The following is an 18,615-nucleotide window of genomic DNA, read 5'->3' as shown; positions in this document are numbered from 1 at the left end:
AAGCGGGCAAGGTTGATGGAAAGTAGAGAAAGTCTGAAATACTAACTGCAGAGAATGGGGGGGGGGGAGTTGGCCAGAGAAACATAAAAATCCTGAGGAATACTAAAGAACTGGTTTAGATTAGTCATCACATGGAGACTTCCCAAAGAAATTTTTATGGTATAAAAATTCTTCTCAACATAAATTACTTTGCAGATTGTCAAATAATTTAAAATATGATTATTTAACAAAATTAGAATAAAGTGCTTGGTCTTATTTAAGAAAGGCATTCTCAGACCATGATTCTACCACCTGCTAGCTGTGTAATCTTCAGCTAATTTCTTAACCTTTCCAGGGCTTTGTTTCCTTAAGTATAAAAAGTGGATAATTATATCTTCCTCACATATTTGTTCCTATGACTGAGACAACAAATGTATAGTGACTAACCACAAATCCTGGCAAAGAACTGCATTCAATAAAGGTTAGTTTCTTTCTTAATTCCTGAACTGCCTGCTGACCCAGCCGGATGACACCTCTGTCTTGCTGCTTTCTAAGAGGTAAGGCAAAAAGGTTCCTATATAGACTCCTTCCACCTTGTCTCCCAAGAAGCACTGTTTCAGTAGCATCATTACTGTTGACGGTTTAATGTCAGTTCTGCAAAGGCAGAAAGCGGACATCGTGAAAATAACCCAGAGGACTCAGGTCTGAGAGAGACAGACACACGTGACTATATTCATTAATAAATGTCATAAACATGAATATTAATTTATACACAACAAATACTGTAGAAATTGTAAAATGAACCAGAATGTTAATACTGGCAGATTGGTACACTTTTCTTCCTTTAGGAAAATTATGTAGGAAGCCCAATTATTCTCAGGTTGGTTACTTTATATTTATAGACTCTAAACGAGACAAATGAATTGGATAATGCTGACTAATGAACGACAAACTTTGCTAATATAACCCATACAGCCTAAAACAGAGATAATATTTCCATCTACTAAGCAGAATCTACCCTCCTTCAAACCACACTGAGACATTCAAAATTATAGCTCCCTGTTGACTGTTCTTCTCAGATCCATGCAGATCATCCCACATCTACCCATGAAGACACATATTATTTTTATTTTTTTTCTTCTTTATCTAACTTAATCTCACTGATTAGACATGGGCCATTAGCTAAATAATGACAGTTATCTACTTGAATAATCTTTTCATTAAATTTATACAATTCAAATTTTTAACACTATTAATATTTAAGGATACTAATTTCTTACAGGTTTATTAGTTCTACTTTAAATTTAATATTATTTAAAAACTGAAGCAAAGTCATATTTGACAACTGTTAAAAGGTACCCCAAAACAAAAACATATCTAAAATTGAATTTAGTTAGGAAAAATTATCCTAGAAAATATTTCCCCATTTTAGATATGTAAGAACACAGTAAAAAATAAGCCTTTAAAAGTAACTATTCCTTTGCACTGTGTTAAAATCACCCACCCCTACTGAAAAATGGTATTTTAGTTAAACAAACTTTAGTAATGCTTCTTTTCTACCATTTTTGGCTTCATTCCCATGACTCTGAAATGTAATAAAATACTAAGGATTGCATAGATTAAAGACATAAGCATATAGGTACATACATACATAGCAATACATACTTCACAGGAAAAATTTTAAATAGTATTACATAAAGTTTGAAATCTGTGAGGTAGTGATAATATGGACATTAGATGAATATAAAAGGCTTGGGATCCTTCACTTTCTGAAATGTTAATTGCTACCCCTCTCGCAACTAAATGAAATGGGTCAACTTTCTATAGAAATATTCATCTTAATTCAAAGTTGACATGGAATTCCTTGAATATTTCTCTGAAATTATCTTCTCTAATTTGATGTAGGTGAGTATCTTTTTTTTAACAGTATAAGCAGTTTACTTTCACAGTGAGACCTAAAGTCAGAACAATCAGTAGCAGGTAAAACTCAGCTCCAGTATTCTAAGTTGGGATACTGGTTACCTTCGGGAAAGAAGGACAGCAGTGACTATGAGAGGGAGTGAAGAGAACCCAGGAGGGCTGGGAGTTTCCCATTTCTTGACTGGAGCTTGATTTCACAGATGTGTTCACATGGTGGTATTTCACTCTACATGCATGTGTGTGTGTGTGGTATTTCATTCTATATGTACTTATCATCCATTCACTTTTCATTATGTAAATAATAATCAATGTCAAAAGTTTATTTTAAACAGTGATACTCAGTTATGCTTTTTAAATTTTAACCATGAAGAATCAGAAGTCAAACAAGTACCTTCCTGATTTAGAGACTAATTAGAGAATAAAATATTTGTAAAATTATTTTTGTCCAGTACAAATACACAAAATACAACACCTAGTTTAAAGGATCCAAATAAAAATAGACACTAATAATTGTATTTGGGTCCAATACAAATGGAGAAAATATCTGGGTGCAATTGAAATGTAGAATAATAGGTTACATCTAATTTGTTGACTACACCAATAACTTTGGATTTCTTCAACTACAGAATATTTAGCAACAGGCAAATGATACCTAAGAAATATCTCAAGCCAAAATATATATATTTTTAAATTATGGCACACTCAAATAAATAAATAAACAAATATATACACAGTGATTGTAAATGGTGCAGGATTCTGGGGTTAGAGTGCTTAATGTCTGGATCCGAAATATACCATGTGATACTTAAGTTCTCAGTCTCCTCATTTGTAAAACGGAAATAACAATACTGACTTTACTGGGTTGTTGAAAGGCTTAAATAAGTAACAGTGCTTAAGACAAAATAAGCATATTCAACAGGTATTAACTGTTTATCTACATAGACACATAAATTATATCTCATTATATATATCACATACTAAAATCTTGTAATCTATTTTTAAAATTAGATAAACATATATTAAATAAAATTTCCCTATACTTACTCCATACCCTACTCTACAATTTAAACTGTAGACATGGTTCTTCAGCGAAGAGGGCATATATTAGTTTTTTAACCTCAAAGTCAAATCTTCATCTGTCTTACGACATATTTATCACATTAACAAAATGCTATTACTTTTATTACCTGCGTCTCTACACCCTGTTCCAGGAGGCGCTTAGCTTGATTTTCCACTTCAAGTCGAGCTCTTGCAATAAAAAGTAAATCATTTTCTATTACTTCTATTCCAGAAAGATCTATTCCTTGAGAAAGATAATCTATTAAAAAAAAAACACACCAAAAAACACACACATTTAAGTATTTCACTATTAAATAAATATCAAGGTACTGAACTACCATATCTAATTCTTCAAAATACTTCCCTTTCCAAATTTTTATTTTAAAAAATATAGTTACCCAAACATTTTCTATTTAATAAATATCTTTACTCTGGAGCAAAATATTCTAAATAAGATAGAGTTGATAAAGCAGGAATAGAAATCATAATTATAGTAAATTCCCAGTAATGTCAACACATTACATAAAAAGTAGTGTCAAATTTATTTAAATATAATGAAATATCCTGATCTTGGAAACCTTAGAAATCTGTTGCAAGACAGTTTTAAGTTACTTTATCGTAACAAAATATTTGAAACATTTAATCAGCATTTGAATAATTAATAAATCATGAAAATAATTTAGCATGCTAGAATTTATCATGCTGTCAATGTATATGATTTTGCAGACCTAAGAGCAGCTTACATTAAAGGATTTTCATGATATCATTGAATAAAAAATTTATAAAGAGGAATCAACTACTTATAGAATTAACATTCTATTTATAAAAGTATACAGAGCAAGAATCATGAAAAGATCTCTACAAAGATGTTAACAATAATTGTGCATACTTAAAATTTGATAGTTTTTTAAAATTTTTATATTTTGACTTATTTTAGACATATCTAACGTAACTAAAATGCTAAAACTAAGGTCCAGATTTTTTTTTTAAGATTAAGCAGCTTATTCACAGTTCTAAGACTCTGTTTTTTATTTTTAACAAGATAAATTATTTCTAAAAAATACAACAGTTTTATATAGAAGATTACTTTGTTTTCTAGTTACTCAACAGAATATCAAATCTGTTTTTCACCATATTCTTTTAATTGGAACTGATTTTTTAAGTATTCTTAAAATATATTTCAAGCACTTACATATTATCATCTTTTACTTAAGCAAAGTCACAGCATACTACCTACTGAATGCTAACGAACCACTTAGTTAACTATCCACTCTAATATCTACTGACGGAACACCATATATATAGTTAGTACTACACAAGATGACAAAAAGAAATCAAACAGAAGGGGAACTGAGCAGTGGTTATTGCTAATGGCACCTCAACCATAAGCATTTTTGTTAAATGTGCATATTTAAAGGGACTTTAGCCTACCCCAGTGGAAAGAGTTTTGAAAAACCTCTAAATCAAACAACAACAACAACAACAATATCAAAACCCCCTCTAAATCATATGGGCTTAGGATTCTGCCTCCTAATTTACTCATGAAGTGATCACAGTTACAAGATATAGCCAGCCTCATTAAGCCTCAATTTTTTCACCTGTAAAATGCCAACAGCATATAAATCATGCCCTATATAACTCTTAAAACTATCATCAGAATCAAAATAAGTTAACAAATGCCAAAGTACTTTATATACCAATCCATTATGTAAATGTAGGGTGGATTATAATACACAAAAAAGTTTTTAAACTTATTTTTAATTTTAAATTTTATTTTTCAGAGAATTTTTTGGGAAAACTATATTTGACTCCAGTCATGGTAATGATCAATGAGGAAATGGCTATGTTTACCCTAAAATACTTACTAGACAATATAGAATCAAACTACAGGCATGCACACAATAGAAAATAAGTATTTTCTTTTCCAGCCAGTTATCAATGTGTTTCTTTTTTTCTGTAATCTGAAGAGGAAAAATACTACAAGTAAGAAAAAAAGAAAGGGGGGGGTGAGAGACACTATGAGTAAGAGATCTGTCTGGATTCTATTTCTTTCAAATATATCTCTGAATATAAGTCTTGCCACCTTTGGTACCAGTTACTTTATTTGAAAAACAAAGAGCTAGAGGATATAAACCTTAAGGTTCCTTCCATTTATACTTTTCTAGAGATAAACAAAGCCAAAAGTTGCTTTATTCTTATGAATGCTGATCTGTCGCTCTGGAGACAATTCAAATCATTCACTCAAACCTTTTATTGAGTATCAAATATTTATAAATCACAGACACCAAAGAAATGAACCAGACTTAATTTCTCACCCCAAGTAGCAAAATCTAAGAAAGGAAAACAAAGCACAAAGTTGCAATCTCTGAAAGATAAAGATAAAATGTATTATGCTAGGTGTCATGGGAACAAAAAGAAAGTAAATATTGTTTATGTTATCACAGTCTACCATCCAGTAGGGGTGAGAGGATAATAAATGATTAATTCCAATACTTATTTAAGGTAAACAATGGCCCCCATCACATTATCTAACCAACTCCTTCTCCAACTGCCTCATTCTGTTCATCCACACTGTATAACACTTAAAAAATAATCAAAATACTAGACTTGGAATACAAAGGATTCTATTGCCTGGGAGGGAGAAAGGCCCTATTATTTTCCTTACTGATTACTCCACAAACCAGCTTTTTAATAAAAGAGGTTCAGTACAGAAAGGGGTGAAAAACAACAGAAAAACAAAGTAGCAACACCCCACAAGCACCTAGCCAGGAGAGTGGAAGGATTATACCAAGTTGTCCGCTCTTGTTTAATTGTCCCATACAATGGCAATCAGGGTTTCAAGTCTTCGCAATTTGCTCTTTGTGAAACATATCTAGGGAATGGGGCCAAGGACAAGATGATGATGATGATGATTCCAATAACAATAAATATAATTTTGAACATGTAACATACAGAGGGCATTAAATCAGACACAAAATATCTTTTTATTATTTTATGTATGCTTCGATTATATGTAATATTTTAAACAGCCTTGCTAGAAATATTATTGAATTATTAAAAATTCAGTTGGCTAGTAGGCAGCAAAGAGAATTTAAATCCAGATCTGACTTCCATCTTTTCACTAGATCATCCCAGGCCAATCCCACAAATCTCAGAAAGAAGAAAACTTTATATTCAAAGGATAGATAGCATTCCTCCCATAGTACTCCAGTTTGCTCAGTGAAAGAATAAAGATGTAAAAATCTTATCAAAATTAACTGGAGAGAGCGCCTGCGTGGCTCAGTGGGTTAAGCCTTTGCCTTCAGCTCAGGTAAATTTCAGGGTCCTGGGATTCAGCCCCTTATCAGGCTTTCTGCTCAGCAGGGAGCCTACTCCCTCCCCCATCCCCCCCCCCCCCGCCTGCTGCTCTGCCTACTGGTGATCTCTCTCTCTCTCTCTGTCAAATAGATTTTTTAAAAAATTAACTGGGGAATTAAATTAAGACAAGCTGGAACAATGACAGAATTAAAAACTCATATTTTGATATTCCATAAAAAGGAAAAATTTTGAAATATATAAAATGTCCTTAAATGCTAAATTTTGAAATATGCCAGCATTAGTCACACTTTAAAAATTAAACTTTAATACATGTGGAGTACGTAGCCAGAATTATCTTTCTGTCACTTATTACTAATACCTGTTGAATCCTTTCCCATACAAAAATATGTATGAAGAAACCAACAAGATCCTTTGGCTTTAACATATCACCTCCTTAGAAGAAGGAAAATGATGAGACTACTTTTTTTTTTTTTTTGGCTAGAGTTTTATTTATTTTTGCTTTTTTTTCCCCAATTTATTTATTTTCAGAAAAACATTATTCATTATTTTTTTCACCACACCCAGTGCTCCATGCAAGCTGTTGATGGGAAAGAAATGATATTGGTCATCTCTTTGTTTAATTAATCTGAGAAAAATTTAATCTATTATTAGAAGTAAAAGGAATTCAACCAAAACACCTGACACAGGTATCAAGAGGATGGATAACATAATCATAAACATTTTTTTGTCAAATATACACAAGTCTTTGAAATTTAAGGTACTAAAATATAAATTCTGGTTTCCCCTATTACCACTGTCCCGGTCTAAAACACTAAAACTTCAGAATAAATTTCATATGCTTGGGGCACCTGGGTGGCTCAGTGGGTTAAGCCGCTGCCTTCGGCTCAGGTCATGATCTCAGGGTCCTGGGATCGAGTCCCGCGTCGGGCTCTCTGCTCAGCAGGGAGCCTGCTTCCTCCTCTCTCTCTGCCTGCCTCTCTGCCTACTTGTGATCTCTCTCTGTCAAATAAATAAATAAAATCTTAAAAAAAAAATTTTCATATGCTTTGCACCCAGGCAGTCACTTGATCTCAGTGATTGGTTCTTGTATTATTTCCTGGGACTACCCATTTCTTTTTATTTCTTTAGTCTTCAGAATAAACCAATATCTCAATATGCCTTTTATTACTAAGATATATGCCTGTCATTTTAATAGACTCTCAGGGTTCTAATCAGTACTACACCTGGCTAGCAGAATAAATGTTCTCATGGTTCTCTCCCACTCACGAATTCTATGGCTTCCTGTTAACTAACAATTTCTCTTTCTATTTTGCAACACAAATCCTCTTTATTGATTCCAAAATCCTCACTGCCTCTTCTGCTACCATCATCCTCCTTTGTCTAAAACAAACAAAAAGAAGGGTAATTATAGTTTGGTAAATGATTCAGTGCATTTATTTTTCATATGGTAGCACTAAATTATTGATTTGGAACAAAAGAGATGAGGGAAGGGTTCATGTGTAAAGTTGGGATAGTGCTTGAAGTCAGGAGAAATCAAAGAGGCTAAATCTTCATGCTTCATTATAGAAAGCCAAAGAAGTTAAAAACTAAAAAGTGGAAACACAGGTAGGTTAGTTAAATATGAGGGTAAATACCATGAGAACTAGCAAAAACGTTTTGAAATGACTGCCTCTGGGGAAAAGTAAAGGGTAAAGGCATTGTTATTTTTTAAATAATAAATCTTATAGAACTATTTGAGTATGCTATGCATATGTAATCTTCTTAACAAATAAAACTAAAGAGTAAATTAGAAATAAAGAAAAATAATTTGAAAAATTAAAATAAGGTGGCTAGCTTAAGAGAATAACAGAATTCTCATCTTCTAAATCAATGATTCTGCTTATGGGAATAAGTAATCCTTAAAAAGAAGAAAAAGTGCAGTATATTGGGGTAGGAAGATATTAATCACCATGTTAACTGTAATAAATACATACATACATATGTATATCTGCATGTAGATGTATACATGTGCATATAAAGAGAAACACTGTAAATGATTAAAACCACTTTGAAAATCAATTTGGGATAATCTAATATGATTTCATATGAATTTCTCTATGACCAAAATATACCATTCCAAGGCACATAACCCAGAGAAGTTCATATATATGTATATTGGAAGACATGTACAATGTTCATAACAGCATTGTTAAAAACAAAACAAAGGTGCAAACAATCGAAATGACCACCAACTGGAAAACAGATAAATGTAACATTCGTTCAAAATACGAATTTAGAGTAGTAAAAATAAACAATGATAGGTATACACATTAATAACAACATTGATAGTATTAAGAAGAACAAAGTTTTAGAAGAATACACACAGCAAGAAGTGATTTATATTAAGACATGCAAAATTAAGCAATATATTATTTAGGGACACATACAAACATTAACAATAATAAGAAAAGTTAGTAGAGACAGGTTGTACAAAAGGCTTATAGTATTCTAATATATTTTTTTAAGATTTTACTTATTTATTTGACAGAGAGAGAGGGAACACAAGCAGGGGGAGTGGGCGAGGGAGAAGCAGGCTCCCCGCCCAGAAGAGAGCCCAATGCAAGCTCGATCCCAGGACCCTGAGACCATGACCTGGGCTGAAGGCAGAGGCTCAACCCACTGAGCCACCTAGGCACCCCTATAGTATTCTATTCTTAAAGTTGGTGGATAGTATTTGTAGCTTACACATGCTAAAAATGTGGTTTCATATTTTTATATTTTTCCATTAAATACTAAGTAAGTATGAACCACTGGTACAGATTATAGCATTACAAATGAGGACATTACAACAGTTATAACTGTACTTTGTATACTCAAAAGACTAAACATGTTAGTAAAGACATGGATAAAGTAATACACAAACTGAACTTCTAGAGATATAAAGGACGAAGTCTGGATGGGATTAATAGTAAATAAGGCCCTGCAGGAAAAACAAAAGATACTGTCCATGAAAAATTTAATGCTAGAATTATTAATTGATAACTGGATAAAGTTTTGTCTTTTCTTTTTTAAAAATAAGCTCATTAAGAAATTTTTAGAAATTGGAAAAACATTTCAGGGTGCCTGGGTGGCTAAGTCAGTTAAGCGTCCTGACTCTTGACTTCAGTTTAGGTCATGATCTCAGGGTCCAGGAGATTGAGCCACACTTGGGCTCAGCAGAGGGGTCTGCTTAAGATTCTCTCCACTTGGGGTGCCTGGGTGGCTCAGTGGGTTGAGCCTCTGCCTTCGGCTCAGGTCCTGGTCCCAGGGTCCTGGGATTGAGCCCTGCTTGGGGCTCTCCACTCAGCAGGGAGCCTGCTTCCCCCCTCTCTATCTGCCTACCTCTGCCTACTTGTGGTCTTTCTCTCTGTCAAATAAATAAATAAAATCTTTAAAAAAAAAAAAAAGAGATTCTCTCCCCTTACTATGCTTAGCGAAATAAGTCAATCAGAGAAAGACAACTATCATATGATCTCCCTGATGTGAGGAAGTGGAGATGCAATGTGATGGGACTGGGGGTAGGAAAAGAATAAATGAAACAAGATGAGATCGGGAGGGAGACAAACCATAAAAGACTCTTAATCTCACAAAACAAACTGAGGGTTGCTGGGAGGAGGGGGATCGGGAAGGGGTGCTGGGGTTATGGACATTGGGGAGGGTATGTGCTATGGTGAGTGCTGTGAAGCATGTAAACCTGGCGATTCACAGACCTGTATCCCTGGGGCTAATAATACATTATATGTTTATTAAAAAAATTAAAAAATTTAAAAAAAAAGGATTTTCTCCCTTTCCCTCAACTCCTCCCCCACCCCAGCTTTCACATTCTCCTCCCAAAAAAAGGAAAGAAAGGGGGAAAGAGAAAGAAAGAGGAAAAACATTTCAAAAGGGAGTAATTATATAACCTCACAATTCTGAGGCCACAAAAGCCAAGTGGATCATTGGAATATACATGATTATGTCTGAGAAATTTACAAATCTTCAAATTCTCCAGAAGCACCAAAATAGACTATATCCTCCCCCTGGATGTTTATCTGAGATAGAACAGAAAAAGCAAAAGCTGACATACAGGAACTGGGCAGCTGGCTATAGTCACTTACCAATGAAAGTGACTCCCTCCTACACACCAACTTTGCAAAGAGCACAATTCAGATATGTGCCTCTGAGAAATTTAAGCAACCTTCAGATGTTCCTAAAATACTTAAAATCTTGGTTGTGCTTAAAAGTGAAAATAAAGGTCTACTATATTCCTTTAAAATCTTATCCTCCTTTTTAATCTACTCATGACTTCTTTTGTTCCTGTTTTTATTTGTAATTACACTTGTTTAGAAAGACTAACTTAGTGTTTTAGCATTCACCTATCCTATTATAGTGCTTATAAATACCAATTTTTGATAGCTTCCCAGTATTTCACCAAATAAATGAACCAAAAATTATTTAATCATTTACCTAAGATGGAATAATTATTTATCATAAATAACTATTTTATCTTTACATATAAAAATTTTAAATATCTAGAATTATCCTCTTGGGAAATAATCAAAGACAGAATTACTGAGTCGAAGTATTGCCTTTAAGTTTACGTTAAATAATTTTTTTTTTTTTTACTATCTGTATTTACTTTGAAAATCTCTAAATAATTTTTATTCCTTTATTTTCTTATATTGCTTTGTATTAATTATATATTAATATTCACTGTTTATCCATCATATTTGCTACAAATATTTTCCCAGTTTGTTAATTATTTAATTTTCAGTTATTTAGAATATTACTTGAGGCCATTTTCAAAATATAATCATACAATTATATTTTCTAAAAAGCTCCACCTTTATTACTTCTACACAGCCCTGATTATAGACTTTAGACTAAAGCCCACCTTTTACAAAAGCAAGGCAGTGATAATATAAAGGATTATCTGGCAAACTGGGAATAATAATCTGAAAAGGAAAACTGTCATTTTAAAATCGATTCTACAAAAATTTTATCTTTAAATCAAGGTAAGTTGTATTTTAAGATCAGAGCCTATCACAATGACACATTTTAATTCACTGTGGAATATCAATCTTCCTTGCTACCATATTTTATGTTATATAAAGAATATCATTACAAGAGAATACTAAGCTAAATAATAAATTTAAATTAAAACCAGGAATGTAATAACCATAAAACACCACCAAACAACATGGATAATGCAGGGTTATAGTACTGATAGAATTAATTTAACCAATCAACAATGAGATCTGCGCCTCCGCTTACTGAAGTTACTCAAACCAATAATGATAATAATAATAATGATACTATAACAGAATCATTATTTGCTATTTGTAAGAAATCTAAGGTAATCTGGTATAGTTCTGAAACCTCTTTTAAAGACACACACACAGTGTCTCACATCCCCCACCCTCCCCCTTTGTTTGGTTGGTTCGTTGTTTTTTTTTTTTTTCTAAGTATGCTCTATGTTGAACATGGGGCTTGACCTCATAACCCAGGGATCAGGAGTCCCATGCTCTTGAGACTCAGCCATGCATGTGCCCCTCTAGTCACTTAAAAAAAATTTCTTTTCACTAAAGAAACAATAGAAAATACATAAATTTGGGGTAGCTGGGTGGCTCAGTTAGTTGGGCATCCAACTCTTGGTTTTGGCTCAGGTCATGATCTCAGGGTCCTGGGATCCAGCCCAGTCTCCATCTACCTCGGCCCCTCCCCCTGCTCACATATATGCAAATAAATAACTCTTTAAAAAAAAAAAGAGAGAGAGAGCACAAAGTTAGAAATTTTAAGTCAAAAATACCAACAAAGAAATGTACACACTAATTTTGATTTTCATTTCCTCACTCTACATGTAAAAAGTATTTTATTTTTCTAGTTGATATATGTTAATCATATTTAAATAGATATCCTGAACCTAATGACCAAAAAACACCTTTAGGAAAAATACTTTATTTTTTAAAATTATTTTTATTAACATGTAATGTATTATTTGCCCCAGGAGTACAGGTCTATGAATCATCAGGCTTATACATTTCACAGCACTCACCATAACACATATGCTCCCCAATGTCTATAACCCAACCACCCTCTCCCTATCCCCCACTTACCAGCAACCCTCAGTTTGTTTTGTAAGATTAAGAGTCTTTTATGGTTTGTCTCCCTCCCGGTCCCATCTTGTTTCATTTTTTCCTTCCCTACCCCCCACAAGCCCTGCCCTTGCCTCTCAAATTCCACATATCAGAGAGATCATATGAAATTGTCTTTCTCTGACTGACTTATTTCGCTCAGCATAATACCCTCTAGTTCTATTCACATTGTTGTAAATGGCAAGAGTTCATTTCTTTCAATGGCTGCATAGTATTCCACCGCAGGAAAAAACATTTTAAAGAAAAATGTTTATGTACAATTGCAGTGTAATTTCAATCATGTATAACATAAACAAAAACATAATGAAATTATAAAGCAAAATTATAAAAAAGTAATGTGTATTTGTATGAAAGTAGAAATGGTGACACAGAAAACAGAGAACAAAATAACACAGGTTTAAAAGGTCTAAGAGGGGTGCCTAGGTGGCTCAGTTGGTTAATAAGCCTTTGACTCTCTTTTTTTGGCTCAGATCATAATTCCAGGGTCGTGAGATAGAGCCCCATGTTGGGTTCTATGCTGAGTATGGAGCATGCTTTCTGATTCTTTCTCTCCCTCTGTCCCTCCCTACCCCCACCTACCCCTCATGCTCATGCTCTCTCTCTCTTAAAAAAAAAAAAAATCATTAAATAAATAAAATGTATAAGATTTTAGTGTATGGCAACCAAAACATAACAAAAAAGTAATAAAATCTTCTCACAATATTATAAACCCATCATAGAAAGAAATTAAAAAATATATAATACTTCTTCTAAGTATGGGGGAAAATAGCCAAATGAATCACAAGAGAAATTTCATAAAAATTAATATATACAATTTTTAATTTTTTTAATGAAAAAATAATAACAAAATAAAAAAAGAATGGGAGGGGTGCCTGGGTGGCTCAGTGGCTTAAGCCGCTGCCTTCGGCTCGGGTCGTGATCTCAGGGTCCTGGGATCGAGTCCCACATCGGGCTCTCTGTTTGGCGGGGAGCCTGCTTCCCTCTCTCTCTTTGCCTGCCTCTCCATCTACTTGTGATTTCTCTCTGTCAAATAAATAAATAAAATCTTAAAAAAAAAAAAAAGAATGGGAAAATTTTGAAATTAAACATATAAGTTACCATTAAAAACATATAACATATAGTTCTCAACTGGCAAATAATCAAAGGATATTAAAAAACAAGTTTATATAAGAGTAGGTTAATAATTAAGTCAATGTTTGAAAATCTATTAAAACTTTATGATTTAAATTTATTTTTATGTAAAATGAAGTAGTACATGATCACTGGAATACTTATAAAATCAATACAAATCTTTTACTTAAAGTCAATTCTACTCATTTTAGAGAAACAGGTACATCCTTTCAAAGGCAGTATATAATATGAAAGAATCAAGTAGGAATGAAAATACCTGAACTTTATTCTACTCAAATCTACAACCTGAGAAAAATTTCTTAAACTTTCTGAGATTCCTAAAAATGAAAAATCCTGTTACAAATCTCACAGACTTGTATGGATCAAATGAGATAATATGAATGAAGAAGGTTTTGAAAAATATCAAGAACTACATGTAACTAAGTTACTATTTTTATAAACAGGGTGTTAGTTGCTCTCTTTTTTCTTCCATGGAGAAAGTGTGAAGGGCCCTAAATACCAGATACTCTTAAAGAGTTCAATATTACAAAAAGATAATAATAATAAGAGTAAAATCTGTACTTTTCTAACCAAGCCTTAATTGATCTTACTGCTTATACTATGCCAGAATAACTTCAGGCTTAAGTAAATTCTTGGTTGAATCCTTATAGTTCAAGTCCAAAGCAGTTCTCAGGATATGTTGATCTCTCTTGTTCCTCAAAGCTTCATGAAAATTTAGCATCAAAAGCTTTACTTTTTTTTTTCCTGACTCTAATCGCAAGATGGAGGAAAAAACCTTACTATTAGAAAAAAGATACTTTTTCTTTCTTAAATCTTACTCTCTGTTTCAGCTAGCACAAAAAATTGTCCAGGGCCAAAAAAAGATAGTGTATTTTCTATCTTTCCTCTGGGCACAGTTTCCACACACACCCCCACCACCAACTTTCTAAAACATGGATTTATACAAACTTCCTTTGTTGACCTCCAGGAAGATATGTCAGTGCCTACCTTCCACTCAGTACCTGAGCAGAAGTGTCAATATCTCTCCCTCAAAAAGAGGAGAAGCACTAGATAAAATCGGCAAGGATATTAAAAAAATGACCACCACCAAAAACCAAAAAGTATCTAATTGATATCTACAGAGCACTCTGCCCAACAAAAACAGAATACATATTCTATTCAACTACACGTAGAACATTAACCAAAACAGGGCATGTTCTGGATCGTAACACAAACATTTTAAGTTGAAAATTACTGATATCAGACAAATTATGTTCTTTGATCATAATGATATCAAAGAACAATAGAAAAATAACTAAATTTTCCAAACATTTGGAAATTAACACATTTCTAAAGGTTTTTCTTTTTAAGTAATCTCCATACCCAATATGGGGCTCAAACTGACAACCTTGAGATCAAGAATCTGCATGCTCTCCCTGTAAGGACCTATTTAGCCAGAGCACTTCCATCCAGTTAAACCATAACCTTGTTGTTTAACCTTTAAACTGTCCCTGCTCCCCTTCCCCAGGGGACTTACTTAAGAACAAGTTCCAAACACTGTTTTTCTGAAAATACATAAATTGGGAAAAAAAAAAAAAAAAAAAAACAAGTTCCAGAAACCAGTCCCAGGTAACAAAGCCCAAATACAAGGGTGGGTCAGGCCAGGTGGAGATATCCAATTAGTGGGGGGTTGCATTCTGTCTCCCTAGTTACCAAGGAATATGGGCCCCACCTTTGGGAGCCTTTCGGGCACCAATTCTGACCAAGGTGATAGGCTAGTTCAAATATCTACTAGGGTAAATTATAATTCAATTGGTCACTTATGTGTGACCTAGCATGATTGTGCAGCTTTCTCTGTTACAATTTCATTGGCCATCTCTGCGTGGCCAGGCCCAACCACATGGCCTTTGCCCTTAAAAGCTAGTCTGTGAAGCAGAGAGAAGTCGCCCTCTCTTGTAAGAGGCGCAGCCCCGAACGTTCAGTTTGATTCTCCATGCTTGGTGCGAAATAAAGTTTTGCTTGACCTTTGCTTTGTATCAGTCTTGCTCCTTTAATCACGGACCCATTATTGGGGGACCTTTCACTACCAACTGAGCCAGCCAGGCGCCCCCCAAAAAACACATTTCTAAATGATCAATAGCTCAAAAAGGATCTCAGAGAAAATTTTCTCAAAAGATACTAAACTGAATGAAAATGAAAATACAACAATAAAATCTTTGGGATTCAACTCAGACAGCAGTTAGAGGGAATTATATAACACTAAATGTGTGGGTTTTTTTAAATGTGTAATTAGAAAAAAAAGAAAGGTCTCAAATCAATAATGGTGCAGCCATAAGAAACTAGAAAAAAAGGAAAATAAACAAAAAACAAGGAGACTGGAATAAACAAGAGGAAATCAATGAAATTGAAAACAAAACAAAACAAAACAGAAAATCAATCAAACCAAAAGTTAACTCTTTGGAAGCCACAAAAAAAAAAAAAAAAAACCAAAAAACCCACAAAGCCCTAGTGAGACCGACAAAGAAGAAAGCAGAACAAATTACCAAAAACCAGAATGAAAAAGAAGATCCTACCCACTACAAATTTCACAGCATTCAAAGAACAGTGGAATACTATGAATAGCTCTACAACTTAGATGAAACTATCAGAACTCATATAAGCTGATCTGAATAGATCTCTATTTAAAAAACTGAATCTGTAGTTCACAACATTCTAAATTAGAAATCTATAAACCAGGTGAAGCAAATATGATTACTCTGATACAAAAGCCAAAGACATTTTTAAAATAATAATAAAACTAGAACAATCTACATCAAAAGCATAAATGCAAAAATCTTCAACAAAATATTAGCAAACAATCTAGGAATATATAAAAAAATAATAATCAAGAGAAGTTTCTTAGAATACAAGGAAAGAAACGTTGATAATCTAAAGATGTTTACTACAAAATAACACAGAAATTATATAATAATAAGCCAACAAATAGATAAAATGTCTCATAAAAAATACTCCAAAAGAAAGCACAAAAAAAGTGAGGCAATGAACAGATGATACATAAACAAAAATGATAGAAAACAGATGATACAAAACAGAAAACAATTAGCAAGATGGTAGCATTAAACCCAATCATACCAATAATGAAATGAAATCTAAGCTGCATAAACATTCCAATTATAATGCAGAGATTATAAAACGGCATTCAAGAAAAAGGAGCAAACTATACACAGCCTACAAAAAACCCACTGAAAACATTAAGACACAAATAAATTCAAAGTAAAATGACAGAAAAAAACACAATACTAATACTGATCAAAACACCTACATTGATTATGTTAATATTATTAAAAGTAGATTTCAAAGTAAAGAATAGTAAGAAGGAGATGTCATTTCATGATAATAAAAAGGTCAAATCATCAAAATCATCATATTCCAAACATTTACACATGTAATAGAAGATTCAAAATACACAGTGAAGAAAATGACAGAATTGCAAGGAGAAATGATCAAACTGGAAAATACAGTGAAAGATTAAAACTTCTCCTTTAAGAACCGACAGAACAAGAAAACAGATAAATCCAAGCACTGAAAGACCTGAACAAGACTATCAACCAAGTTGACCCAATTGATATTTATAGAACATTCCACATGATATCAGAAGGCACATTCTTTTCAAGTGTAAAAGATTATTTACCAAATAAGACAACATTCTGGGTCTAAATCAAGTTTCAATAAATTTAAAAGGACTCAGTTCACACAACATATGTCTTTGAACAGAATGGGTTAGAAGTCAACAACATAAAGATCCCTAGAAAATTCTAAATATTCAAAACAAAATATCTTCTTTAAAAAATTCTAAATATTCAAAACCAAGTAAAGTCTGTTAAAAAAAATCCCTATCATGAAAGAGGAAATTAAAAAAAAATTTACACTAAATAAAAATGAAAACACCAACAAAGCAAAGTTTCTAGGATACAGCCACAGCAATACTTAAATGGAAATTTAAAACACTGAAGACCAATATAAGAAAAAAGTTTTCAAATAAACTCCATTTCCACCTTAAAAATCAAAACAAAACAAAACAAAAAACTGAAAAAAAAATGTGAAAAAAAAAACCCAAAACAGAATAAATGAAATAATGAAGAATAAAGTAGAAATCTAAAACTACAGAGAGTATCAAGGAAACCAAAAGCAGATTCTTTTAGAGGATAAGTAAGACTTAAACTGAGTGAGAAAAAAAGAATAGAACACACATATTACCAATACCAGGACTGAGAGAGATGACATCACTAAAGAAACTAAAGATTACAAAAGGAATCTGATGAATGACTTTACACCAAAACAATATAGACAACTCTCATATACTCATGCTGTGTGAAAGAAGCCAGGCAAAAAGGAACACATGTTATAAGATTTCTATTTATAAAAGTTTAGAAAGTGCAGGCTAGAACAGAGGTCAGTGGTTCCCTGGAGTTGGGAGGGAGTCGCAGGAAAGGGGCGAGGGAGTCCTGACATGGAAACTTCTGGAGGTAAGGAATATGTTAGCTTGATTGTATTGTGGTTTCTCAGCATATAAACATGTCAGAATTTATTGAACTATACAATTTAAACATGTTCAGGTTATTGTCTATCAATAAAACTGCTTTTTTTTTAAATTAAGGAAAGAATGCAACAGAAATACATCAAACAGAACTATAGAGGCTATTCAACAAAAAAATCATTTTCCCTCTTCACATTACTTATAAAAGATGTTAAGAAGGATCTGTACGACTTTTTCTCGCTCAGGCATCTAAATGCTTCCTATGTGCTAGGTTACTGTCTATATGTAGACAACAGACACTGATCCTACCTTCAAAAGTGTTTACAATATAGCTTTGTTGGCAAACTAGAAAACACGACTGTAATCCAGGCAGTTCCCCTAACCAAAGGTTTAACAATCTGCTTATACATTAAAAGATTTTGTTCTCAGATACCTAAAAACAATTACATAGTTTTTCATGATAGATACTAGAGGGATTTCTTTCCACAGGTCCTAGAACTCAAAAAGATTAAATGTGTAGTAAACACTGACTCGTACTGT

General features: G+C 33.0%; 1 protein-coding gene across 1 annotated transcript in view; it reads right to left on the bottom strand.

The window, feature by feature from the left end:
• The window catches only part of COG5 (component of oligomeric golgi complex 5), a 289,304-nt gene that overhangs the window by 154,827 nt on the left and 115,862 nt on the right, over positions 1-18,615 (bottom strand). The window contains exon 7 of the mRNA XM_044245810.1: positions 3,087-3,217. Within this exon, the coding sequence (XP_044101745.1) occupies positions 3,087-3,217 (131 nt within the window). The remainder of the gene's footprint in view (positions 1-3,086; positions 3,218-18,615) is intronic.

This window comes from Neovison vison, chromosome 4 (genome assembly GCF_020171115.1).
Source record: "Neovison vison isolate M4711 chromosome 4, ASM_NN_V1, whole genome shotgun sequence".
NCBI lineage: Eukaryota > Metazoa > Chordata > Mammalia > Carnivora > Mustelidae > Neogale > Neogale vison.
This window is presented reverse-complemented; position numbering and strand designations above follow the sequence as displayed.